Consider the following 27,210-nt stretch of genomic DNA (forward strand, 5'->3'; position numbering starts at 1 on the left):
CCTCTCCTCTGGGTTATGCAATAATCTTCTTTTAGCCTCTCCAATCTAAGCTGCCAAAACAAGCCACAAGTCTGACTATACCACTTTTTTCCCAAAAGAACCTCCAGTGGTTCCCTACTGGCTCTAGAATAAACTGATACAATTCTTAGTTTAGTATTTAAAGTTCAAGCATTGTGCTAAGTAAACACTGGGAATAAAAAGAAAGGCCAGAAAAAAATTCAGTCCATTCTCTCAAGGAACTCAGTCTAATGGAGCAAATAATATGCAAACAACTATGTACAAACAAGAAAGATAGGATAAATTGGAGATGGTCTCAGAGGTAAGGAACTAAGATTTAAGAGACTGGGAAAAGGCTTCTTGCAAATGGGACTTTACCTGAAGGAGGCAAAGTTAAAGGAGAGAGTTTCAGGCTTGGGGACAGCTAGTGAAGATGCTCAGTCAGGATTTAGAGTGTTATGAACAGCAAGGAAGGACAGGATAAGGAGAGGGGAAGGAAATAAGCATTCATATAGCACCTATTATGTACCAGGTATCATACTATTATCTCATTTGATATGATCCTCATATAATCCTTCAAGGTGGGTATTTTTATTCTCTTTTTACACTTGAGGAAACAGAGATTAACCAACCTGCCAAAGGCCACAAAGCTGAGTCTAAAGTGAGATTTGAATTCAAGTCTTCTTGACTCCTGGCCCAGCACTCACTGGGTCACCTTGCTGCCTTCAGAGATGAGTGTTGGTGATGGAGAAGGTAACCGGTTATGAAGAGATTTTACCAAAGAGATTTTATATATGATCCTGGAGGTGACAGGGAGCCTCTGGAGTATATTGAATAGGATTATCAGACCTGCACTTTAGGAAAATCATTTGGACTGGTGAGTAGAGGATGGACTGGAGTGGGGAAAGATTTGTAGCAGAGAGACCAAGTAGCAGTAGGTTGTCGCAATAATCCAAGTATAAGGGGAAGAGGGTTTACACCAGGTGATAGCAAGGAGCAGAAGGAATACTAAAATTCTCCTTGGGATTGAGGGCTAGGCCAGTCACTTAGTCAGTAGGCATGTATCCTACTTTGTACTGGGACCTAGACTCAACGCTGGGGAAACAAAGGGGTTTGTGAACATAAACAAATCACTCACTTCTCTGGACCTCAGTCTTCTCATCTACAAAACAACATTGCTCCTACTGCTTTACACCATTTGATATGTAGTTATTGCCAATATAAACTATGTTTAATATTTGTTGTGTTGATTATGAAAGCACTTGCAAAGTAAAGTTACATGTTTTCTTCAGAAGATACCATCCCCATCCTTCTTTGTAGAGGTGGAGAACTATCAGTGTGGAACACTGCATATAGTGTTACTTTTTTGATGTCAATTACTTCTCTTGAACTTTTTCTTCCTTATTTTATTTTTGTTAAGAGGAACACCTTTCTGGGGGAAAGGATACATTGGGAAATGTAAGTCCATACACAAACAAAAAATATGAAAAAAAATTTAATTATTTTAAGTATCCCGATAAGGACTAGTTCTACTTTTCTACTTCCGTGTGTCTGAAATGATCTTTGTACTGCCCTTATTGATTTTGCCAGTTGATCCTGCCTACTCTGTCCAAATGTGTTCACACAAGGGTTTTCTACTTCTCTTTCCTATGGGTGTAATTCCCTAGTTCTATATATTTTAGAGGGAAATTTTGCCAAGCGACAGAGCCCCAAGGTCCTAAAAGGGCCAAGAACAAGTTCCTCACTAGGGAACCCAAAAGAACTAGGCTGAGAAGAGTTCCAGAGATTTTAAAATCTTTGAAGATATATCCCCAAAAACCTTTTCCCCTCTCTCCTATAAACTTGTTTCTCTAATAAATCAAATCATCCTGTCTGATAATTCTTTCCCTTTACCCCACTGACAGAAGAGGCTGGCCAGCACACCTGAATTGGAACAGCTGAATTGAGAGTTAAGGATATGATTGATAAGGCTTGTGAAGAGGACGGGAGCAGCTTAGTGAGCTCTATCACAGCATATAATTGCCACAAGAAGAGAAATCTCTCCCCAGTGACACCATCTTATTGGTTTTGGCTGTCCATCTGCAATGGTCTGAAGCTAAGGTTTGGAAGGGGAATTACCCAGGAATCATAGTAAGGGAAGTCAACCCAAGGGGAAGGCCCAGGCTGTGTATTAAAATCGAGGCATCCAGCTTCAGACTGTTCTACTGAAGGAAAAGGGTAGAGACAGCGAATGACCTCTCCCCACAGACTGAAACTTGGATGAAATCCCAGCAAGGGGCTGGGCTTCCCCTGAGCTGTTTCCCATTGCAAGGCCTAGCACCCATTGCCACAACTATTCCTGCTTCCCTGTTCCCCTGTTGATCGAACTGTCAAAAGATGGAACACAAGCTTTTTCCATAAAACAAGCTCTTTCTACCGAGTCTTAACTATTAGACATCCTCACTTCCTGTACCTAGCTGGAAGAGACCCAGTCATGACAGGGTCTCTTCCAGCTAGGTCCCTTGAGTCTGAAGCCAAGGCATATTCCTATGATAATAAGGAAGAAGAGGCACTAGTGGGGAAGCATAAGATTTTGGGCAATTTCCCAATGTTTTCAAATGAAAAGTGAATTTGGAAATCACACCTATTACATTTATATTAGCACTTTACACAATTAGAAATAGAATTGTAGCACTGATTTTAGCCTAGTGTTCTTGGCTTACCCTTCTACTGCACTTGTAAAACAGAGTGATTTGGTTCAGATCTTATTGGTGAAGAAGTTATTATCTTTAGACCCACACAAATGCTAGGCTTCTTTCCAATGTAGTTTCCCTGAGAATATATCTTATTGATTAAAAAAAAACATGCTACATGTTTCCCCAAAAGCTGGCTTCTCTAAACCCTGGGTGCAGGAGAATTTTGCTACTAATTAATAATAGTTAATATTTAGTACCAAATCACTATACAAATAGTTGATTCTCACAATAACCTTATCAAGTAGAGGCTGTTATCTTTTCCATTTTACAAATGAAGAAACTAAGGAAATAAGGGACCCATAGCTTGAATCTATACTAGAATTTAAACTCAGTTCTTTCTGACTCTAAGATTAGGACTTTAGCTTTCTCTGATGCATCTTCCCCACATGGTAACTTTTTTCCTCCATCAGCCAGTACACACATATTAGTTCAAAGCAAAGGCATTTAATCAATAGTAAGTGAAAAACATCTCAATAGAACATTTTCCCTACAAAGTTGGGGTATATTCTCCCCCAAATATGTCCTATCACTAGGAAGAGTAAGCATATATAGGAATCATGCATAGATATGACATATACTCACAGGGTACATGTGTGTTAAGCATATGGAAGGAGAGATATTTTGCTAGTTATAATAATACCTGTGCATGTGTATTTCCATTCAAATAGATCTCATTTTAAGAGTGCAGCCAACCGTCAGAGCAATATGACGTTTGCTAGGCAACTATTATATCCAAGGTACTGTGAGGGTTTAAAAAAAAAAAAAACAGCCATAAGAACTGTGCCCCATGGAGATGGAGAAGGGGCCAAAACAAGGCAATAGAAATTATGTGCTAAAGATAGAAAGCAAGTATTAATCAAGGAATTCTAAGGAAGAGTGGTTACTTACAGCTGTAAGGATATGTTTTTTGAGTTGGGTCTTGAAGGATCATAAGTTGATATAGGAAGAGACCCTACAAACCTTCTAATCTAACCTCCTTCCTTTGTATTGTAGATGAAAAGCTTGAAGCTGAGAAAAATAAAGAGGCTTGTTCAGGGTCACTCAGTTAAATGTAAAAGCAAGTTTTGAACTCAAGTTTTCTTGTTTTCAAGCCCAATCTAACCACTCTACTACCTAGCTACCTAACCAAATTTCTGCATGTTCATATTTTGTTAGGTAGCCTAACGCTAGGATATAGGGACTTGAGTATTCCTCTTAGACATATCCAACTGGATGTCTTATTCCCACCCCATGTTCCTCAAACAATCAAGACCACTGCCATCTTCCTAGACACCCAAGATTTGAAACCTATATGTCATTCTCTACTCCTTACTTTCCCTCACTCCCCCCCACTACCCAATTCTTAATAGTCAAATCTTAAATTTCTATTTCCAAAATACTTCTCTGTATATATGCCCTTCTTTTCTCTTACTCTATCACGGACCTGGACTATTGCAATAGCCTTCTGGTTGTGTCCCTACTCCAATTCTCTCCCCGATCCAGTCCATCTTCCATTCAGCTGTCAAACTGGCTTCCATAACTGAAGGCCTCACTATGTCCTCAACCCCTTTCCCTATTCAAAAACTTTCAGTGGTCTCCCATCACTTTCAGAATCAAATATAAAATCCTCTGTTTGGCTTCCAAAGCCCTTTATAACCCAATCTTTCCTTCTTCTACTTTCCTTGGCTTCACATCCTTTTTATTATCCAGTGATAATGGCCTCCAGGCTGTTTCACACTAATTTTTAAAAACAGTACTTTATTTTTCCAAATACATTCGAAGATAGCTTTCAGTATTCATCCCTACAAAACCCTGTGTTCCAATTTTTTCTCCCTCTCTCCCTCCCTTTCCCCTTCCCTAGACAGCAAGCAATCTGATATGGGTTAAACAAGTGTGATTCTTCTAAATGTATTCCCATATCTGTCATCTTATGCAAGAAAAATCAGATCAAAGGGAAAAAAATATGAGAAAGAAAGGGAAAAAAGCAAACAACAAAATAGTGACAATACCATGCTCTAATCCACATTCATTCTCCATAGTTCTTTCTCTAGATGTAGATGGCACTTTCTATCACCAGTCTATTGTTAGCCAGTGAAAATACTCAAAGTCAAAAATTAGTGTGAATGAGGTGATTCAAGGCAATTCCAATAGACTGGTGATAGAAAGTGCCTCTTTACCATCCCTGGATTCCTTCAAATTCTTACCTTCTTCAAGAAGCCTTTCCTAATCCTTCTGAATCTTAGTCCCTTCCCCCAATTTATCCTGTATCTATATTGCCTGCCCATAGTACAGTTTGCATGTTGTCATCTCCACTAGACTGTGGAATCCACTAGACTGACTCCTTATGAGAGAGATGGTTTTTGTTGTTATTTGTTTTGCTTTTATTTGTATCCTCAGGGTTGGATGCAATGTCTGGCATATGGTAGGCACTTAATTAATAATGATAATTGACTATCTGATTTTCTAAGAATGAGTTGTAGAGAATGAGCAAGATATTCATTTGAAGATGTCTAAAAAGCAGTCAGAGATGTGAGACTATTGTTTAGGAAGAGACTGTCAGTTAAGAGAGAGGTTAGGTCTAGACAAGTAGATCTGAAATCATCTACATAGAGATGATAATTAATGCCATGGAAACGGAATAATAATATATTATTGTGTTAATATAATAATAATAAGTGAAACAGTACAGAGCAAGAAGAGAAAAGGGCTAAGGATAAATCTTTGGAGATTCCCTATGTTAGTGGTATGATGTGGATGAAGAACCTTCAAAAGAAAAAATGATTTAAACCAATAGGATGAAAACCAGGAAAGAGAATATCAAAGAGGAGATAGTGATCAACAGCGTCAAAAGTTACAAAGAGGTCAGTGGAGACTGAATGATTGAGAATGAGACCTGAGGAAATGCCATTAGATTTTGCAGCTTGGAGATCACTGGGAACTCTATGAGGGCAGTTTCAGCTGAACCATAAGATTGGAAGCCAGACTGCTGTGAGAGTTGTGGAGAGAGGGAAAGGAGAGAAAGTGGAGGCACCTCCTGCACATCCTTCTCAAGGAGGTTAACCCCAAAAAGGAGAGCCAAAGAGAGGGGAACAGTCACTCTGTGTTAGAAACAGGATATCTGGGAGTCAAGGTCAAGCTCTTCTCCCTCTATCCATGATGGCATGAACCCTCTGGGGATGGATGAAATTTCCATAAGTGGAGGTGGAGAAATGGGGAAAGCATTTCACAAAGGGAAGATAGTATAAGCAAAAGCAAAGAGCCCAGAAGCCAAAGGAGATGCTAGAGGAATAGCAGAGGCGCCATATAAGTATTTAAGTATCAGTATAAGTTGGAACCTTTTGTGGAAGATTATGAACAAGGATTTTGGACAAGTAACTGAAGAGATGTTAAAAAAAATTTGAGCAAGAAATGATCAGACTAGAACGATTTATTTAGAAGATTAAACTGCAGTAGTGTGTTGTTGGAGAGACCAGAGACCAAAGGAGAAGCCACTATGATCATCCGGGTAAGAGGTACAAAAGGCCTAGACTATTGTGGGGGCAGTGAGAACTGAAAGGAAAGAAATATAAGAGATACTGTGGAAGAAGAATCCAAAAATGTTGGAGACAGGCCGCAGATGGGGAGGAGTGAGTGAGAACGGAAGACAAAGCTGACAGAAGTTTTGAACCTTTGGTGATATTTATGATAGGGTGTTGGTGCATAAACATTTATTAAGTACCTACTACAGTAATCCCTTCCACATGGAAACTTTCCCCATTGTGATTTCATTATATTGGGATTCAGCATAAAAAAATTAAATGGGAATTTTTTGGGAATTTTGTCAAAGTCCCACATTCAAAGGCCAAGAGATGATAAAGAAAAATTTAGAAACTCAGAAATGCATAAAATATATGTATGGTTTGGTATCATGTTGACCCAAATTTTGCAATAAGATACTGTTAACATCCCATAAAAGAAAAAGAAAAAATTCAGATTTCTTTTCTGGTACAAAGTGAGGGCCAAAAAAAATTAGGGAAATTTTCTAAATAGAGGGGGTACCATACCCCTAACTCCAAAATATAGAAGGGATAATTATGTGCCAATAATTGTGTTAAGGGTTGGGGCTATTAAAAAAAAAAGAAAAAAAATCACCTTATTTCAAAGAACTCACAATCAATTAAATCTTAAAATCACACTAAGACTTCTGAAATATCCTATATTGACAGGAATGGAAAAGTCAAAAAAAGTCTCTCTTTTGGGGAGAAGATGATTTCTATTTTAGATATGTTGAGTTTAAGGTACCACTAGGATATTCCAGTAGAAATGCACAGTAAGCAGTTAGAAAATTAGAAGGGTAAGTCTAGAGAAATAATCAGAGCTAAAGTCAGCATAGACAACATGGTTGACACCATGTATAGGATCTTTCTGTCATTTGAACAAGTACTAGATTTGGAATCAGTTCCTAGATCCTCCTGTTCTTTCAACTTCATGTTATTGCTAGCTATTCATGTGAAAGGCCCTGTATCCAAGAGAGAGGCAAATTACTTTCCATGTACTCAGCTATCTAATGGAGAAGAGTTGCACAATGTAGTTTAAAAAGATTTTGATTAAAAAGTTAAAATAACTTGAGTATGTGACAGAGGTTGCTTTTTGCCTTCATTACATCACCAATGCTTAAACAGTGCCTATCACATAGTAAGTATTAATAAGAGCTTGTTGACTGAATGACATGGAAATTTTTCTTATCAAGAATTCCTCCTGCTCATATACACAAGATAAATAAGCAGTTACTGGACAAAGAAACTGATTATAAAAAGTAGAATATAATGTAAAATAAAAAATCTTTAAAATCAAAATTCCAATGGGACTCAGTCCAACCATGAGAATCAAACTGATGAATATCGAAAATGAATATCATAATCCAAGGCAAAAAAAAATATAATTTCACTCATGAACAGTTTTCATGAAACTGCTTCTTCATGGTTAAGTCCTTGTCATAAAGGAGTGAGTCATCAAGTCCCTGAAACCACTCAATCAACAAAAAGCTTTTTCTGGTATCCTTAGCAGTTTCCTTTAACCCAAAAAAAGCACATTCCCATGAACTTTTTACAGATGAAATCCTATTCATCCTCTAAAAATGGGAATTATCATTATCAGGGTCTGTTTTGTTCAAAATTTAATAATACTCCTCTAGCATCAGCATTTATTCTCAAACTCATCAGCTAGTAACAATTTGCATAATGACCCATGTAACATGAAGGAAAACAATGCTGGAAGATATCAGAACATTGATCAAAGTGACCAATTATGACTGTAGTGAGGGTGAAGCAGGCAGAGAAGTTTGTAGACTTTAGTCACAGAATGAGGCAGACATAGACATGGTCAGTTTGTTTTACTTAATTGTTCTTCTTTGTTAGAAAGGAGGATTCTGATTGGGGGGAGGTAGTGGATAAGAATCACTGAGAAGTGGTAAAGATGTTTAAAGAAAAGAATTCCAGTAAAATATTTATTAAAAATAAATAAGTAAAACAACCCAAACCATTTAAACTAAACATCTAACTGGAGGATTGATTCTGTTTGCAAGCATTTTACCAAGAGAGGAAATTGTGGTTTCTGTAGATTAGTTTGACTTTTTCTCAGGTCCCACATAGTAAGGGCCACAGACTTAGTAAGAGAGGGCCTTAATCTTCATTTGCCAATCTTGTGGCCTTCGTCCTCCAACAACAAGGGATAATGAATGGTACTGATCTTGAGTCCAACTGTGCCAACAAACTAAGGCAGATAACATCCACGACAACAAACTTAATCTGGGTCACTGGCATCCAGTGTTTGTTTCCCATCTGGCACCACAAGGCAGGTTGACCTGAGATAGGATAGGTCTTTCTTGTATTTCTATCAATTGGATAGCTCTCTTCCATCAAATTATCACCCCGAATAAGTTAAGATCATACAAGATTCCTTAATAAATCTAACTACCTATGCTTTGCCATATACTGTGCAAAATGATGGGGTTACAAAGACAAAAGTAAAACTTTAATACTTGATGTCAAGGAGCTTATAGACTTTCTAGCTCAAGAAGATATCATGGACGTATATAGAAGTATACAAAAATGTTACAAAATATTGGGGTGGGGAAAGCATTAGAAGCTATTAAACTGCATTGTACAAAACCCTCTCATGTGCTCAAAAAAAAATTTGCTTCTTTTAAAAATTCAGGACATTATGAATAGCAAGCAACAGAGAGGATTAGAAAAGGCTTCCGTGAATACTACCCACTTCCTGACAGTGAGGTGATGGAAGTAGGCTGCACAATGAGACAAATTTTATACATATAATCAATGCGGGAATTTATTTTCCTAAACAAAAAAAGATTTTTCCCTTTCATTTTTCCAATTAGAAGAGGGACAGAAAATAGATTTTCTTTTGTTTAAAAAAATTAGTACTATTTTATTTTAGGCATATTATGTAGAAGGTTGTGTCTAGTGCTCAGGTAGTTAGAGCTGTTCATTCAATTTATGTTCAAGTCAAAAGACAATAATCATACCACTCTACCATTTTTATCTACATGAAAATCCTGAAGTGATAGGCAAGTGACAAAGCAACAGGTGTGCATACACTAGGAGTTCTGCACACAGCCAGCCCAGATCATAGCATCATCTTCCCACTGGACCGAAGCAATGGGATTTGGCAGGTCCCTCTGGGTCTCAGCTACCTTTTTTAAAGACCACACTGTTCACTTTCTGGCATAAGAAAGGGGCTAGAAAAGGCTTCCAAAACATTTACTTCAACTAATCTAGCCCTGGCCTGCTCACTGTGGTCCTGTGGTCAGAACACATAAAAAAGTTCAAAAACTTTTACAAAGATGATTCCACATACTTTCTATGCACACTTGTGGACAACAAGAAATCCAATAGAGTTCTCTGAAAAGACGAACAGCTCTTGTCAGAGATCTCAGCAGACACTGCACCCAATACCAACCCTGCATAAAACAAGGCTGGCAAATGAAGTCCAGTTTCCTGAAGTCAGAGCTGGATGTTTTTCTGAAGTGGCTGCCATCATGGGAGCATCATGAAGCCTACATAAGTTTCACAATCAAATCTTAGGTACTCAGCAAGCTCGGATACCTCCCAAAAGGCATGAATAAAGGCTCCTGACAATGTGACTGCCACTTGCTGAAAAGTGCCACACCATCATCATCAGTGTATATGTTTCCACCAGGTAAAATAAAAACTTTTTGAAAACCTGGAGACTCTCCTCTTCAATATGAGGGGAGGTCAGTTTGTAATTCTGGGTGACTTTCATGCCAGAGTTCGCACAAATATGGCAGGGAGTTCTTGGGAGGAATGGAGTCAGATAATAGCAACAGCAATTGTCTTTACTACTGAAGACTTGTGCTTCTCATGACCTCATCACAAAAACTGTCTTCCAAAGTTTGTGGATGCACCCTCAAAGCAAACATTGGCATTTAATAAATTGTGTCATTGTAAGGAAAAGAGACAGTCAGGATGTGAGAGTGCAGAAGGCAATATGTGGCACAGGGCGCTGGACTGATCATAGACTTATCCTCTGCAAGCTAAATCTTTGAACTCACTAAAACAGAGACCCCCAAAGCAAGACAAATGCCAGAAGACTCCATGTCAACAGATTAGAGTGCCTTTCCATGGGTAAATAGTCTGTTATGATCTCGGAGAGAAATATGAACCAACACAGGGTTGACAGTGGTGAAGCAGAAAAGGAAGAAGAAGCTTTCAGAGATTTGGTGTGGAACACTGCTTTTACTCATCAGACAAGAAAATTTGCAAACATCAAGATTGGTTTGACAAAAATGATGGGGAAATTCAGAAGTTGCTAAATGAAAAACAAGAACTCCACAAGGTTTACCAGCAGAATAGTTCATCTGTTTCTAAGAAGGTAGCATTTAACTTTTAACTTTTATGAAAAGCAAACTACAAAAAAAGCTTAGAGAGATGCAGGATTCTTGACTCAGTAAGAAGGCAGGTGATATTCAGTTTTAAGCTGATGATAACAATCTAAGGTACTTTTATGATGCTCGGAAGGCTATTGATAAACCAAAGACTTATACTACATCTTAACTACCCACTGCTCAGTGCAGCCTCAGTGATAAAGACATGATCCTGGAAAGAGAAAATGAACATTCCCATAGCATTGTCAATAGACTGTCATCAACCATTGCTGAAGTCATTGACTTATACCTCCAGTTGAAGTTAGTCCCTCTCTAGCCAGACTTCCAACTAAGGAAGAGGTTTTGAATGTCATTTGGCCCCTCTTGTGTGACAAAATGCCTGGCAATCATTCTATTCCAACTGAGATTTATAAGGGAAAGGGTGTACTGCTCATATAAAAGCTGACTGCTGCCTCCGTTGTCCATCTCTATAAAAGAAAAGGAAATAGATCATCCTGGGACAATCATAAGGGCATCTCTCTCTCAGTCATTGCCAGCAAGATTCTTGCCAGAGTCTTCCTAACTTCAGAAGAGCTGAGGAGTTTGGTGTTTGCTGCCCAAGGAGAAATAATAGGACCAGAATAGAGGAGTGTCCATAGTGTTTGCCAATCTATTCAAGGCTTCTGATACTATCAGTCAGAAGAGTTTGGAGATCACAGGAAAAGTTGGTTGCCCAGAAAAGTTTATCAGTATCATACACTAGTTTCATGATGGCATGCTTGCACAAGTTCTGGATAATAGACAATGCTCTCATGCTTTCCCAGTCGTCAGTGGAATAAAGCTGGAGCATTTATGCTTGTTCCCAGATTTTTTAGTTTGCAGTGAGGCCAGCACCTTCAGTCAAGACTAAAATGGAAGAAGAGTTGATTCGTGAATTTTGGTTTGCAGATGAGTGTGCACTCAGTGAAACCTCTGAGGCTGAGATGCAACAGAATATGGATGCCCTGTCTCTTATGCCAATTTTGGCCTGACAATCAATGCTAAGAAAATAGGTTTTCCATTAGCCAGCATCACACCATCCATGTGTAGGACCATTAATTACAGCAAATGGAGAAATTCTGAATGCTGTGGGTGTTTACTTCCCTTGGCAGTATTCTTTCTAGAGATGTATACATAAATGATGAAGCATACATTTACAGACTAACTTAGCGTTTGAGAGGCTCTGAAGAAAAGTATGGGAGAGGTAAGTTAGGCTGTCTAACAGTCTGACAATCTACAGATCTGTTGTGCTGACTTCATTGTTGTATGCCTCTGAAACCTAGACAGTCGACTAGTGCCATGCCAAGAAACTGAATCACTTCCATTTGAATTGTCTTAGATAGATTCTGAAGATCACCTAGCTAGATATGATCCTAGAAACTGAGATTTTGTTCTTGAACTGAACTCCCAAACATTCAAACTCTATTGCAAAGTACAACTCTGATTGACTGGCTATTTTATTTGAATAGCAAACACTGGTTTGCCTAAAAGACTATTTTACAAAGAGCTCACAAAAAGCAAGTGGTTACACACTTGAAGGTCAGGAGAACCAAGACAAAGTCACCCTCAAGGTCTCTCTGAAAACTTTGGAATTGAGACGTAGGAGATATTGGCGAAGGACCACCCAGCATGGCAAGTCCTTATCAGTCCTTATCTGTGAACAAAGCAGAACTGCAGTAACTCAAAGGAAACATGAAATGTGCAAATTTGGAGATATCCCCACTCTAAACATATGGATTATTTGTACCCAGTCTCTAACAGAACCTTTCAAGCTTATTTTATCAAATCCACTACAGTCACACAATGGGATACCTTGGCTCTCACATAGTGATGTCATTTTGGTTTTCTTTGAATATGAAAGACAACAACCAAGCAGGAACAAATACTACTGATCTACTCCCCCATTTTATAGATGAGGAAATTGAGGTCCAGAAAGATTAAATTACTTGCCAAAAATTATGTAGTATACAAATAACGGAACTGGGATTCAAACCCAATCTGACTTGGATCTATGACTATATACAGTCCTCTTTCCATTCAGGGATGTCTTGGTAACAATAGGCTCGAGTGGGGGGAAAGGGACAGAAAATATCTACAGTATTCACTTTTAAGTTTAATCTGCATTATTAACACTTTTCCCTTCATTTTCCTAGGTCTAGACAAGCAACAATAAATCAAGCCCTGATTTGTAGCAATGTAAATGATCACGCTGAAAATTTAACAATAAGCCCTCACTAGATCTATTTGATATGACTCCAATGCATCCTTTGTTTTCACTACACCAAAGACAGGTGAGAAGAAAAACCCTGACCCTGCCTTTAATAAGGTTGGCTCAGTAATATACAAGCCTTCTATAAGGAAGAACAAAGTTGATTGAATGACACACTGGAAAGGGGAAATATACACACACATTTCTGATCACAAATTATAACAGTCTAAACTCTCTGGGCTGTTAATCAGTGGTTGAAATAAGGGACATAATGAGTTAAGTTCCTGGGGCAGCAACTCCTCCGGAGGTTGAAGGGCTTGGGTTAGACAGGTCATCTGAAAGCAAGGTCATATTTAATGTATCAGGAAGTCAAATACCACAGAGATTAACTATGTGAGAGCAATATCATTGGCCTGAAATCTGATCCAGGTTAATAGGTTATAACTCAGTTCAATTACTGTTCCCTCTGACGAGTCATCAAGTTGTAACTAAGAACAAGAGAAGCCTTGGTTCTTCCTCATTCAGTCTCATCTCATGGGAATAGAGATACAGAATTGAAAGGAATCTTTGGAACTATTTAATCCAACTCTTTCATTTTACAAGTAAAAAAACTGAGACCTAGAGAGCTGAAGTCATTTGTTGAAAATTATAATAGTGGTAACAGGTAGAATTTGAATGCAGGTTTTCGGACACCAAGTCCAGTGCCCTTTTCCACGATATCACACATGGATCACACATGGATATCCAGGTCCTTAAAGCCTTCCAAATATACCTCATATGTGTGTGTGTATCTGTGTCTGTGTACACCGTATATATGTGTATATATGCTTTGATACTTTCTCTTTTGTCTCTGAGATACCATAAATCTGAATTTTCTAAAGGCTATCTTCAGATCTGCTTCTCCCCTTGACAATGGATCTACAAAAGAGGTTCTACCATAATTTCATTCAACAGAACTGTGCTAGATACTGGGTACCCAAAGACAAAAATGAAACAGTCTCTGCCCTCAAGGAACTTACCCTATTAAAGAAAAAATATGTATAGAGAGAAAGATTTATAAAATATGTAATATAATAATAATATAAAATAATATACTGTAATATAAAATAAAATACTGTAATTTGGATGGGGGAGAAAAACTAAGGATTAAAGGTAGAACTTCCCAGGTATGGAAATATACCTGGACAGAGGCAAGGACAGGAGGAGATTGGAATGCAGTGTAGTAGAAATCAGAAGAAGACCAGTTTACCTAGAGAGCAGTGTATGAAGGAGAATGATGCACAGGAAGCTTAAAAAGGTAAATTGGAGACAGAATGTGAAGTGTTTGAAGTGCCAAAATGAGAACAAACCAACCCCCTGCTATCTGGAAGAAGTGGAGCTGATTTTGAATTCCTCCATTAGAGTATGAGTTCTCTGAAGGCAGAAGCTGTTTTGTTTTGAGGGTTTTTGGCCACTTTTGATATACCCATCATTTAGCGTCAGGATACTTGGCATGTAGTGCAAATAGCTATGTGGTTCAATGGATAGTGCACCAGACCTGAAATCAGGGAGATCTGAGTTCAAATGCAGCCTCAGATGTAGTAACCTTGTGACACCCAGCAAATCATTTAACCCTGTTTGCCTCAGTTACCTCATCTATAACAAGAACTGGGAGAAGGAAATTGCAAACTCTCCTGCTATCTTTGCCAAGAAAACCCCAAATGAGATCAGGAAGAGTTTGATACCACCAAACAGCAAGTGGCACATGGTGAGTGCTTAATAAATGTTTACTGATTGAGTTTTCCTTCAACAGTGCTTAGTACTTTAAAAACTTTATTGACTTAGTTGAAGCTGAAGGGATTGATAAAAGGGAAAGATGGGGGAGGGACTCATGTCATTTTATCCTGAATTTGTACTGAACTGCCAAGTGGATTCACTCTACTTCTGCCTCTTCAATATCCAGACCACTAGGGATGAGGGAGTTCAGTATGCTGAAGCTGCTCCTGTAGGGGAAAGCCAGTGACAAGGAAGAGGCCACCTGTAGCGTTTACTCTTAGTGTTCTACGGCTCACAAAACATTTTCCTCATAACTCTGCAATCTAGGTAAAGTAACAGAATCAAGCCTGGAAGTTTTCTACTTTCAAGTTTAAATGACAGACAGATACAGACAGATGGATCTCACTGCCATCTATCTCACACTAGAAAGTCAAGGGTAAGGGGAGAAGTAGAAGCTCCAGGTGTTTCACTGCCTGGTATAATGGCTTGTGCTGACTTTCCTGGTTTCAAGCTCTGTGGCCACCCTGAAGGCGGCAGATACATTCCAGAGAAAGGTGAGTCCCTGGCACCCTCGCCTCGCGCCCTCCCCCCGGGGTAACACCCCTGCCTACTGTTCATCTGGGTCCGGAGAGTGCAAAGATAACAAGAGGAATAAGACAATTGTACAGAAGTGCAGTATTACAAAGCCTGGTGTGAAAAATGAAAGATCATGAGCAGGGTTTTCCGGAATGGCCTCTCTCCTCCTTCTCCCTACGGGCAGGCAGCTGGAAGCTTGGAGCCCAGAGGGCTTCTTTGCTGGGCAAGCCAGACAGCCTTTCGGGGGTGTGTCCGTAACCCGCGGGGGCAGGAGAGGGAAGAGCGCTGGGAAGGCTGAGGGAGATGTAGCAAGCTAGCTAGGGAGGGAAAGAGGCGCTGTACTTCCCCCTTAGCCTCTAGCACTACAACGGCCTGATTTCCCCGAAATGATGCTCTCCGATCCGCCAATCAGCGGTGCCGCGGCTCCCCATTGGGCGGGGGCCGGCTCTGCCCAGAGCGGGGAATCCCGCTCGATGTTTAGTCTTCGCGGCCGGCTCCAGGACCTGAGCTCAGAGTGAAAGGCGCCGTCCAAGAGGTAGGAGGCCAGGAGCAGGAGCCGGATTCTTGCCGCGAGCTCTGCGGACTAAGCGCGGCTGCGGACGCCTGGAGGGGGCTAGCACACTCGCTGATTAGCCTTCCCTGCTCGAATAGCCGCCCCGCGGGAAGCGACAGCGGCCCAGAACTAGGCGGGCGAATATTGGGAACAAGGCGAGCTTCAGTCTCCGAGCCAGACTTCTAAGGCCACGGCGGCGCGGGCCCCTGACCCAGGTAAACTGGGCCTTTAGCTCGCATCTTTTCCTGGACGGTCTGGGCCACTGGCCGCCTCCCTCGCACCCGGAAAGAGCTCTGGGACGGAAGGTGGGAGAGCTGTGTGCCTGCAGCCGGGGCTGACCCTCTGGTACGGGGGGAGGGGCGCGCTCCTAGCTAGGGAGCCCCTGTCTGTCACTGCATCTCCTGGAAGCCCGGGCGTCTCTTTCCCCATACCGGGAAGTAAAGACCATTAAAAAAAAGAAGGCAGGACAGCTAGCCTGGCGCCCCGCTGCTGCCGAGCTGAGTTGTAGCGTGTTGTGTGTACTGTGCATTGTGCCGTGCTCTCTGTGCTGGGCGCCGGGCTGAGCTCGGCTCTGCTGCTCTCCTCCGCTGCGCCTGAGAGCTCGGCCTTGGGAGGGCGTTTGAGGACAGGCAGCCCAGAGGGAGGGGTGCTCGCTGCCCACGGAGAGGAAAGGCCGGGACGCGCTGACCCTCCCTCCACCCATTTCCCTTCCCGAGTCCTCGGGCCAGGAAGCCGTTGGCTTCGGGTTCTCGGCCCCGGGATCACTTTGGGATGCTTTGGCTCGGGCCTAAAGGGGATGATTATTCGACTGCTTTTTCCGAGCCCACGCCGCTGCGAAACCACCAGCCCCGGAGCACAGGCTCCTTACTCGGGACACCTGGAGGGGTAGCTACACGGCTGGGAGCTCTGCGCGGCTGCGCCCGCGGAGCCCGTGTTGCACGTGCGCCCCGGGGAAGGCCTGCTCAGGGCCAGCCTGCCCATCCCCCTAGCGCTGGGAAGCCTGACCCAGAGCCGGCTAGTCCCCAAGTTTCAGGAAACCTAGCGCAGAGCCACCTGCCCTCGGGAAGCAAGTGCATGGGCTCCAGCTCCCGGGACCCCAGGCCAGGACGCTGGGGGCAAATCCCCCGGCCTGGGAAGATCTGGGGCACTCGTTACGGGGACGCCCTGAGGCACTGCCCCCCGAGACAGCCGTGGGAGGGGCTTCCTGGAGGAAGGTTAATTCGGCCGGGAGCGAGCTCCTCCTGAGCATTGGGGGTGGGTGGGGTGAGGCTGTAGTTGACGCTCGGCCCAAAGGCTGGCGGTCGGGAAAGCTGCGTTTTGAGAAGTTGCAGTTGTTTGGAAAATGTTGAAGCTTCCCTTCGCAAAATAGGGAGGGAATCTCTGGCTGCCAAAGTGATTCGTTTTGTTAACAACAGCGGAGAGGGGACTGTTCATCCCCGCCGTGATAATTCGTTACTTTCCTTGGCAACAAGTGGCCTAGAAAATAAAAACGAAGGCCCCGCCTTCACAAAGAATTTTGTATCTGAAAAAAAGCAGGCTGGGCATTTAAACACAAAAAGGGGCCCTAATCTCGCACAGAGTTCTATCTTATTTCCGGCCCTTCTCTGGCTCTCCTGTCTTCGGGCTGTTTGCTGAGAAGGCTTGTGCTCAGAGTGAAGCACGTCCTCTTGCTTTAACCGTCCCTCACACTGCGCGCACCACCTCGGTGCAGTAGCTGCAGTGTGTCCCCCGTGTCCGTGGGATGGAGGTGAGTGTGCAGAGCTTTCCTTCGGCAGTTAAACCTGAGCCTTTTTCTTGGCTTCACAGACAACATGCCCATTGCCAGAATGCGCATGAGACCCTGGCTAGAGATGCAGATTAATTCCAACCAAATCCCAGGCCTGACCTGGATTAACAAGGTGAGAGCTCCACCTGTTGTTGTGTTGTTTTTTTTTCCTCCTCTCCTATTGGCCAAGACCTCAAGCTTTATGAACTAAAGGTCCAAATGGGTCTGGGAGAGGAAAGAGATCAGGAGGCAGAAGAATGGGTTTTCCCAGGCCAGACTCTGTATGAAACACTATCAATGTACAAGGCAGGATCAGCGAGGAACCTGTTCTCCTTGGTGTGCAGAACCGCTGGGCGCTGCGGCCTACGAGTGACCAGCACTTTGAGCTCCTAGGACTGGCGGTACTTAGCCGGTGCAGAGTCCCACCCTCCGGGGACAACTTTCTGTTGTAAGGAATACCTCAGCCAGAAGTGGGTTCTACTTTCAAGACTAGGGTTGAGCCTTTAATCAGTCTTTCCTAATACAGGGTAGTAATAATAACAACTCGTATTTTCCTTCCTGGACTTGTGATTTCATCAGCATAGGGAACCCCCTGTGATGAAATTCCCTCTACCAATGCAGCTCAGCAAGTGGTGAGGCCTTCCTTACCTTTAGGGAGCTGCTTGGGACGCTAGGCTCTCCCAGCCACTGTGTGTCAGAGGGCCTACTTTACCCAGGCTATCCCAAGGTGCCTCCCACCTGTATCTCTTACTACCCATGTTGCCTCTCATTTTGTACTGTTTTTACTTTTCAAAGTTGTCTTATACATCATCTTATTTGATCATCATAAACTCCTATAGAGATAGGTATCCTCATTTTACACATAAGGGAATAGAATTCCAGAGAACTGAGGCAACCTGCTTCTACAGAGTCTGAGAATGAGTTAGTGCAAATCCTGAGCTCTAACATGGGTCTCTTACCCTTCAGCCAATAGTTGTTAGGGGTCAGGAGGTATGTCAGTTTAGAAAACAGTATTGAGAATCACTGCTAAGAGAAGGACTCCATCTCAAAAGAATGGATATAGACTGTTTTGCCAGAAAAAGTTTCCAGACAAGAGCCAGAGTCAGAGGTTGCCTTTAAAGGGCAGGGATGGGTTTTGCTGTGAATGTAGCATATATGCTGAGGAACTTACGAATCCTCTCACCCTTGCCAAAGAGCATCATGTCTTATATGCCATGGGGGCCTAGTTGGGGAGAGGTGAAATGCCCTATCAAAATCAACCTCAGATTTCACACTTGACATACATTTTCTTGTCTCTTTGTTATTGTATAACACCTACCTGTGTAATACTGCCTGTGCATATTATTGCTTCTTGATGACTTTTGGATACACATAGAGGTACAGTTTTATATTCATCCTGAGCTCTGCTTCAAACTTCAGGAGGAGATGACCTTCCAGATCCCATGGAAGCATGCAGCAAAGCAAGGCTGGGACATCAACAAGGATGCCTGTCTTTTTCGGAGCTGGGCCATTCACACAGGTAGGCAGATGTTACTCTGGGATTGGGCCTTTGCTATGGGAAACCTCAATGGTGAAAGAAAATGGGAGGTGGCGATCCAAATGTATGGTTTTTGTTTAAAATGCTCCGAGCTTGTTCTTGTCAGAAGGAGGAATGTTTTCTTTGCATTGAGTCTCTTATCAGAGACCCTTGTTTCTGCTAATCTTGGTGAAATCTCTCTTCTGACTGACGCTAATGCCCAGCTCAGTCTGGGCTTTTTACCTATAATAAAGGAATAGGTAAATATGGCTTTTTTACTTGTTGCTGGACAGCCACTTACTCCATCCAGTTAATCAACCAACCAGATAAGAACTTACAGACCAAAAGTTAAGAAGATTTATAGTCTAATGGAAGAGCTAGAATGTACCTTTGTAAAATAGTTAGTATTATATAGGGAAATGCCAAAGCATGGAGTTAAATAGGGTCTTTTTTGAGCGGGCTAGGATAGCCTGAGGTTTTATAGTTTTCCAATAGGCTATAGGAGCATAGCAGACGCTGCCTTTGTCAAGAGCCGTGTTTGTCAAAAACTTCAATTCCAATGCAAGACTCCCTGTAGTGTGCCTTCTCACAGTGATCTTGACATTCCTCTTTCATCCTCTTCAGGTCGATACAAAGCTGGGGAGAGGGAGCCAGACCCTAAGACATGGAAGGCCAATTTCCGATGTGCCATGAATTCGCTCCCTGACATAGAGGAAGTGAAGGACCAAAGCAGGAACAAGGGCAGCTCTGCTGTGAGAGTGTACCGGATGCTCCCGCCTCTAACTAAGAATCAGCGAAAAGGTACAGGGGAGGAGACCACCAGATGGAAGGTCTGGGGGGGCTAAGAAGGGAGGGCAGATAGGATGAGAAGAGGGAGGCTACGTTCAAAGACATGGCCTAGATGCTAATTTCACATGTGTGCTTCACAGAGAGAAAGTCCAAGTCATCCAAAGACTCTAGAGGCAAGAGCAAGAGAAAGGTAGGTATTTCCCTAAGGAGATTTTCTGGATGATGATCCCTGGGACACGGGAAGAGATCAGGGTCCTGAATCTCTTCTGTCTTTGGCAGTCCTGCACAGATTCCAGCCCCGACACCCAGTCAGATGGGCTTAGCAGCTTGACTCTCCCCGACGACCACAGTGGCTATACAGCTCAGGCTTATGCAGAGCAGGACATGGAGGTGGAGAGCTCCTCAGTCTCTTTGGGTAAGTAATGAATGGGAGCGCTTTCCTGCTCCATGTGGTCCTCAGGATGGGGCTGGCCGCCTCACAGAGCACAATGTCCTGCACTAGGAGGGACCTTAGTCTAACCCTATTTTCCTGAAAATAATAAGGTGCGTGCTAGTTAAGTAGGCAGAGATGTGATAAGAACTGAGCTCTTTCTCAAGATCTGAATAGCTTCTAGGAATAAAGAAGGGATGGTCCCAGTGTACTCTGCCCTGGTCTGACCATACCTAGAGCACTCTACATAGTTCTGAGCACCAAAGTAGGGCATTGATAAGCTGGTTAGCATCCAGAAGATAACCAGGATGGTAGGGTAGATAGTCCTTGAACATGTGCCATATGAGAATGGTTTGAAAAAACTTGTGCTGTTTAACTGAGAATAACGAATAGTCATGGGACCTGATTCCTATTTTCAAATATTTGAAAGACTGTCACATGAAAGAAGGATTATTAGTCTTGTTCTATTTGGTCCCAGAGGTCAAAACCAGGAGCAATGACTAGAAATTGCACAGAGCTTAAAATGGGGGGGGGGGGGGATGCGGAAGCTTCTTAACAATCAGAACTGTCCAAAAATGTAATGAATAGATTGCCAAGGGAAGTCAGTCTTTTGGAGGTCTTCAAGCAGAGATGCCAGGATCGCTTAAATGGGAATTGTTTTTTCAGTTATGAGCTGGCCTAATTGACAGCTGAGGTCCCTGTCTTTGAATGGGAAGAGCTATGATCTTTTACATAAATTTGAAGCTCTTGTCCATTTCCAGATCTCTCCTCCTGTGATGTCAGCAGCACCCTCCCTGATTGGCAAGTTCCAATGGATATCATCCCTGATAGCACCAATGACATATATCCCTTCCAGGTGTCACCAATGCCTTCCAGCTCTGATGGTTTGTATCTCCTGCACCCACACAACTATTGCTAGTCTTGATCACAGAGAGCATTTTAGGATTCCCATTTTTTGTAAAACTTTCCTGAAGGTTCATCTGGAATATCCCAATAGGGATTTCCTTCTCATTGGAAAGCTCCAAAGATAGGCCAGGAAGAAATGAAGTAGCAGAGATACCCAGACATTATGAGCCACAGGTGGCCTATAGTTGGCATGGGAGAGAAAGAGAAGAAGTCCTGTCTGATGGGGTTATTGTCAGGACTGGCAGAGGTGTGGTTTAGAAGGGGGGCGGCACGTTTCCTTGGTTTCTATGTAGGTTACCATTGGTATAGCCCTCTTCCAACATGGAGAAGATGGGATAGGAGCAGTGGCTGGGTTTCCCCGGCATCGAGGAGGCCAGAAATGGCTGACTGCCCAGACTAGTTCCCTGGGAGATGACTATTTCTTGTAGTTCAGTCAGTCCAGCTTTGAGCCCTCCTGCTGTTAGGAGGCTGGCATATACAATTGGGTTCAGGGAGAGTTTGGTGGGGCTGGCTTCCCAAGGAGAGTGCATAGTGACTCAACCACCACCGTTTCTCTATCCTTCACCCCAATACATTAGCAACTGACGAGGAAGAGGAGGAAAAACTACCTGAAGACATCATCAAGGTAAAAACAATCCTTAGGGTCAGCTTTAAGGAAGTGGCAGTTTGTTAGTCATTTAAAAAAAAAACACACACAAAACAAACAAAAAACAAGGAAGCCTTTAGGGGGAAAAATGGCAGGTTACCACAGAAATGAAAGGCACACACAAATTACTACAGTTCTCTTTGTCTAAGTGAAAAAAGGCTCAGTATTGTTGATGGCATTGTAGTAATGAGAAAAAAAAATCTCCATTACTTTCATATGGTTCATGTAAGCTCCCCTGAGGTCACAGCTTAGGTTGATTCCTCAGCCAACTTCCTACACATTAGTCAGTGGGCACTAAAGGAATGGAGGCTGATCTTTAGTATTCACCTTTGACATGCAAGATTGTGTCTCTTCTGGCTGTAGAAAACTTGCGCACCTCATTTTTTTAGAGAAAATTTTCATCCTATGAGCATTAAGTGGCTGGTGTAGACAAAGTAGGCTAGTAACAAGAGTGCTGGGTTTGAATCCTGTCTCCTAAACAAGAGAGCTGTGTGACCTTAGTAAGGTCACTTAATCTCTCATCTTCTGTTTCCTCATCTTGGGACCTACCTCACAGTTATTACAAAGTTCAAATAGAGATAATGCATATAAAGGTGTTTGTAATAATTAAGGCACCACATGAACATGAGCTATTACTGCTAGGTTATTGAGTTTACAAATCTAGATAAAATATAGGCATACAGTCTGGTGAAGGGAAAACACACTTGTAATGATGACATAAGAGAGTGTGATAAAAGTTGTGGAAAAATCATACAAGATGTTAGGGGAAACATGGGATAGTCCATAGAGCTGGGAGGAAATTTAGAGAGCAGAGTTTCATTCTCTTAAGAAGGAAGGGACTATTTTAGCTTTGAGCTAAAAGTGGTAAGAGAGTCAGCTGGATTCACAGAGAAAGAAGTACTTAGGTTGGGTATGGAAAGAAAAGAGAGATTTGAATTGATGGAGGTTGGAATTAAAATCAGGGAATCTATTCAAGGCCTGAGGTTATGCCTTGAGACCATGGAGTACATGGAAAGCCAAGAGTGCAAGAAGTTGAGAATGACTGGTGTGGAGAAATTCAGTTTGGCTACCATTTAAGTAGAGTATATGAAGCAGATGAGATAAGGCTGAGAGGTAGTTGGAGACCAATTAGGGAAGAATTTGAAAGATTCTGGCATTTAAAATTTAATTGGTAAGCAGTGGGGAGAAGCACTGGAGCATTTTGAGTTGTTATATAATCAGAGCAGGTCAAGGCAAGAAAGTTAGAATGACAGAAGACTGTTACAGTAGTGGGGAAGGAAATATGCACACTGAACTGGGTGGTTCCAGATCAACAGAAAGCAGAGGTCAGGTACAGAAGATACTGTGATGATTAAAACCTAGACAACTGAGTAAGAACGAGGAGCTAGGAAAAGTCCAAAAATGCCTCTGAGGCCCAGAAGCCTGGGTGGCTGGGAGGGGGGCAAGGTTCTACTGAGAGAAATGTTAGGAAGGTTGGGGCTTAGCTTTAGACCTGCTGAGTTTAAGGTTTTGCTGGACAAGCAGGTAAAGATATTCAGTAGGCCTTTTACAGTGTGGTCCGCTCTGGGGAATCACTGAAACCTTTTGCACAAAGGCATTGAAGATAATTGAAAACTATATTTCAATTCTGGCTTTGTTTGAAATTTTCTCATTGAATTAAGCTCAACACACCAGCATGATAGAGTTAAGAGCACTGAGTCCAAAAACCTCAGTTCATATCTTGATTTATCACTTGTTGCCTGTGTAGTGCGCAGGTCACTCCTCTCTGAGCTTCAGTTTTCCCATCTGTAAAGTGAAGGATTGAACTTAGATAATCTAAAGTCCATTCCAACTCGGATTGAAGTTTAACTCCAGGTTGTTGGTGGAGCATTGTGGAAAAGGTGTCATGGAGAGAAAGAATAATGTATTAGGGAGTTAATAAAGGCTGAGGGGTCAGTGTAATAGGCTGGTCAGTTAGGGTTTTGCTGTGGGGGAGGGGAATGTTGCCTTTTAAGCTCCTTATGCATCTGATCGCTCTAAAACATTGGTCGCCTCTCACAGGCACTTTGCTTTGTAGTGGTCTGTGGGGACACAAGTACACAGGATGATGATCCCTTTCTTCCTTTTCCCTTCCAGCTAATAGAACAGTCTGAATGGCAGCAGACTGACATCGATGGTAAAGGCTATTTGCTTAATGAACTCGGCACACAGGCCCTCTGCAGTAACTTCAGCTTCAACTTAAAAGAAGAGGAGAGCGACGCGGACGGGCCAGGAGGTAGGGAGAGCCTGGGCTCAGTCCTGTGGGAGAAGAGAGGTTTGGGGCTGGGTCTTCTTGGGCAAGTCATTGGCCTCTGGGTTTCCATTTCCTCCTTTGAGGAGAGGGAGGATAAGGTTTGTGTCTCACTGTGCTGCTGACAGGAGGATCCTCTCTTTCCCTCTGTCACCACTCACCCACTGGGCCCCCATCACCCGTTGCCCAGATGTTTGCAGAATCCTGGCTGGTTTCTGCCTCATGTCCCTCCACTCCAGCCCATCCTCTGCCAGTATTTTCCTTGAAGTGCAAGCTACTCCTCTGGTCAGCAGACTTCTTGGAGTTTCAGATAGGACTCCCTCCGTTTGGCATTCACCCTGGCCCTTACTCAGTCTTCTTTATTACTTCCTGAACTAGCTACACGGCCCTTAATTGTTCCTCTGCACTCCAAGCTCCTGTCCTCTCTGGCTGCTCCCTGACATTTGGAATGGACTCCCTCCTCTTAGAATTTTCTACTTTCCGTGGAGACTTAGCTCTAGTTCCACCTAATACTGTGTCTTTCCTGATCTCCCCAGCTACTGCCCTCTCTTTACCTTTTATCTAGTCTGCTCCCCAGAAAGTAAATTCCCTTTGGACAAGACGTTATTTAGCTTTTGTCTTTGTGTTCCTAGCACCTAACACCAAGTCTGTCACATAAGAGGGACTTAATGAATGCTTTTAAATTGAATGATTAAATGAGATAATGAAGGTGCTTCGGAACCAAAGATTAACAGAAGTGTAATGTGTTATTTATTAGTGGGCAAGCCCCAAAGAGTAACAGAAGCCAAACATCCCCAATTCTAAACTCCTCCTTCACTGAGAACCGCATTTCTAACGACACATTAAGGAATAATAGCCGGTGTTTCTTAACCCCTGAAATGCCGCTTAAATAAGAATGGCTTTCCCAGCCGCTCTCTCACTCACTGACACGCAAGCTTGGACAGAAAATAAAGAATTCAGGCACAGCAACATGTATCTCTTGGCTGTTTCTACTGATTATATTTGGGTCATAGACCTAAGACCTCTTGATCCCTCATGAAGGAATAACCTTAGGGTCTGGGAGCCCTCCCTTTTCCAGTGATGTAAGTAAGGAAAATCACTGGCATGTCTCTTAAAGTTGCAAGTCTTGCAAAAAGATTTTGTCCATCTAGCCTGTGGCTGAGAGATCTCTCATCTCCTTTTTCATTTTCTTCCAGAGGTTATTGAGTTGAATCTACATCGAGCCTTCACAGAACTGAGGACCTTGGATGCAAGTTGGATGGATACAGTGCTGACCCCTGTTAGAACACCTAGCATCCAGGCTATTTCCTGCGGGCAGTAATGTGTCCTCTGTCCCCAGAGAGCTCGAGGGCAGCGTTTTGGGGGCTAATTCAAACAGACCTTGTGGCCTGTCCCCTAAGAATACTGGCATCGGGATTTCAATGCATGGCAGACAAACAGTGAAGCAGGGGCTGCAACTCCATTTCTATCATTAGCTTCCCCCCTTTCCAGCTCCCACCTGCTGTATTCTGGGCTGCCCCAGTGAACTGTTGATGGCTGGGAAATCTGGGCAAACATTCTCTATCCCAATGTGGTGGAAGGAAGGAAGGATCAGTTCAGTCAGGCCTCTTGATGTGTCATGCTGGACAAGAGCATCAGCCAGAACCACTGGTAACACTCATTTGCACTAAAAAAATGGCCCTATTTCATAATTGTTTGCACTAAGTGAGCCCTTTTCCCTAAAAACCCTAGGGCTGGCATGTAAATGTTTTAAGGCCAGTGAAATGTGAAGGAAAAATGAATCACATACAAGGTTACTTCCTTCAGACTTTCTGTTAGAGGTGGAGCCCTCTCCTGAATTCACAAACTGGCTATGAATAGTTTCTCCTCACTGAGCTATGTATACACTATTTCCTCCTCCCCCCAAAATCACTTGACCATCTGCATTTATTTATACTGCCTCTTGAATCAGTGCCCCCTCCAATTCTTCAATAATAAACTTGAGGAAGTGCTGTGTGCCCCACAGTGCTTGAGAGAAATGAATGTGCCTTGGCTTTCGAGTCTGAAATACCATCCATTACTAAGTCATGTATGTGATCCTTTGTACATATGTAAATATGTAAATTTGTTTTTATTAAAAATGTTTATATCAGAAAGTAGAGATGAGGATCAATTTATGCTTTGAAGTCAACATTTATTAAACTCTTTCTGTGTGCCAAGAACAGTGCTAAGAGCTTGGGGTACAAAGAAAGATAAAAAGGTCCCTACTTATTGGGAGAGACAAGCCACCATATACTTACCAGGTACAGAATACAATGGAGGTGATAAAGGGAAAGCTTTAGAATTGAGGATTGGGAAAGGCTTTCTGTAGAAAGTTGGGTTATTGCAGCAAGCCAGGAGGTGGAGGTGAGAGAAGGCAGGGAGAGGCAGCAGGGAAGGCCGGGATCACTGGGATGCAGAGAACTTGGAAGTCAGAAGTAAAAAGAACTGGAAAGGCTAGAAGGGATCAGCTAGTGAACGGCTTTGTTTGTTTGATACTAAAACAGTAGGGAGCCATTAGAGTGAGCTGAATAGGGAATCAGGTGTTCAGAACTGTGCTTCAGGAAAATGCCTGGAAGCTTAGTAGAGAAGGGACTAGTGTGGGGAGAGACTGGAGGCAGAACGCCAGGAAACTGGTCCAGTTGTGGAATGATGAAAGCCTGCCCTCGGTAGTCACAGGCTTGAGGAGAGAAGGGCATGTGTGAGAGATAGGATGTGAAGGTAGAGTCCGCAAGACTTGGAAAATGAATGGATGGGGGAGACGAAGAGTCTGGGTAATTGGGAGATTGATGGAACTCAACAGTAACAAGTTCAGAGGAGAGGATTTGGGGGAAAAGAGATTTTGGGATGCAGAGTTAACATGTCTACAGGACATCCAGTTCAAGATATCCTACTAGCCATTTGGAGATGAAAGATTAGAGGTAAGGAGAGAACTACATAAACAGATCTTAGAATTGTCTGCATAGATGATCAATGCTGAAGTCATTCTTAAATTTCTTGTCCAAGCCTAACCTTTAGGATGCGAGTAACATGTACTTGGGGAAATAGTAAATCCCCCTCTTCATTTTTCAAGGGAAAGAATGCACAGTGGAGCATTCAATTTGATAAATTTAAATACAATATGGTTGCTAAACACTGGGTAGAAA

The 27,210-nt window shown here is 42.6% G+C and overlaps 1 protein-coding gene across 3 annotated transcripts; it reads left to right on the forward strand.

Annotated features, from left to right (window-relative positions):
• The first annotated feature begins 15,651 nt into the window (after positions 1-15,651).
• Positions 15,652-26,181, forward strand: IRF1 (interferon regulatory factor 1). Of its 3 annotated transcripts, none has more exons than XM_074290982.1 (10): positions 15,652-16,030; positions 17,532-17,623; positions 18,910-19,009; positions 19,631-19,807; positions 19,936-19,985; positions 20,075-20,210; positions 20,987-21,109; positions 21,710-21,756; positions 23,893-24,031; positions 25,243-26,181. In XM_074290982.1, exons 2-10 carry the CDS (start codon positions 17,537-17,539, stop codon positions 25,365-25,367), a joined length of 984 nt encoding a protein of 327 aa, XP_074147083.1. In that variant the 5' UTR covers positions 15,652-16,030; positions 17,532-17,536; the 3' UTR covers positions 25,368-26,181. The 3 variants fall into 3 exon arrangements, with proteins under 3 accessions (XP_074147083.1, XP_074147082.1, XP_074147084.1); XM_074290981.1 differs by having other exon boundaries at positions 15,652-15,940; XM_074290983.1 differs by lacking the exon at positions 17,532-17,623 and having other exon boundaries at positions 15,653-15,940.
• The last annotated feature ends 1,029 nt before the right edge of the window (positions 26,182-27,210 follow it).

Source organism: Sminthopsis crassicaudata, chromosome 2 (genome assembly GCF_048593235.1).
Source record: "Sminthopsis crassicaudata isolate SCR6 chromosome 2, ASM4859323v1, whole genome shotgun sequence".
Taxonomy (NCBI): Eukaryota; Metazoa; Chordata; class Mammalia; order Dasyuromorphia; family Dasyuridae; genus Sminthopsis; species Sminthopsis crassicaudata.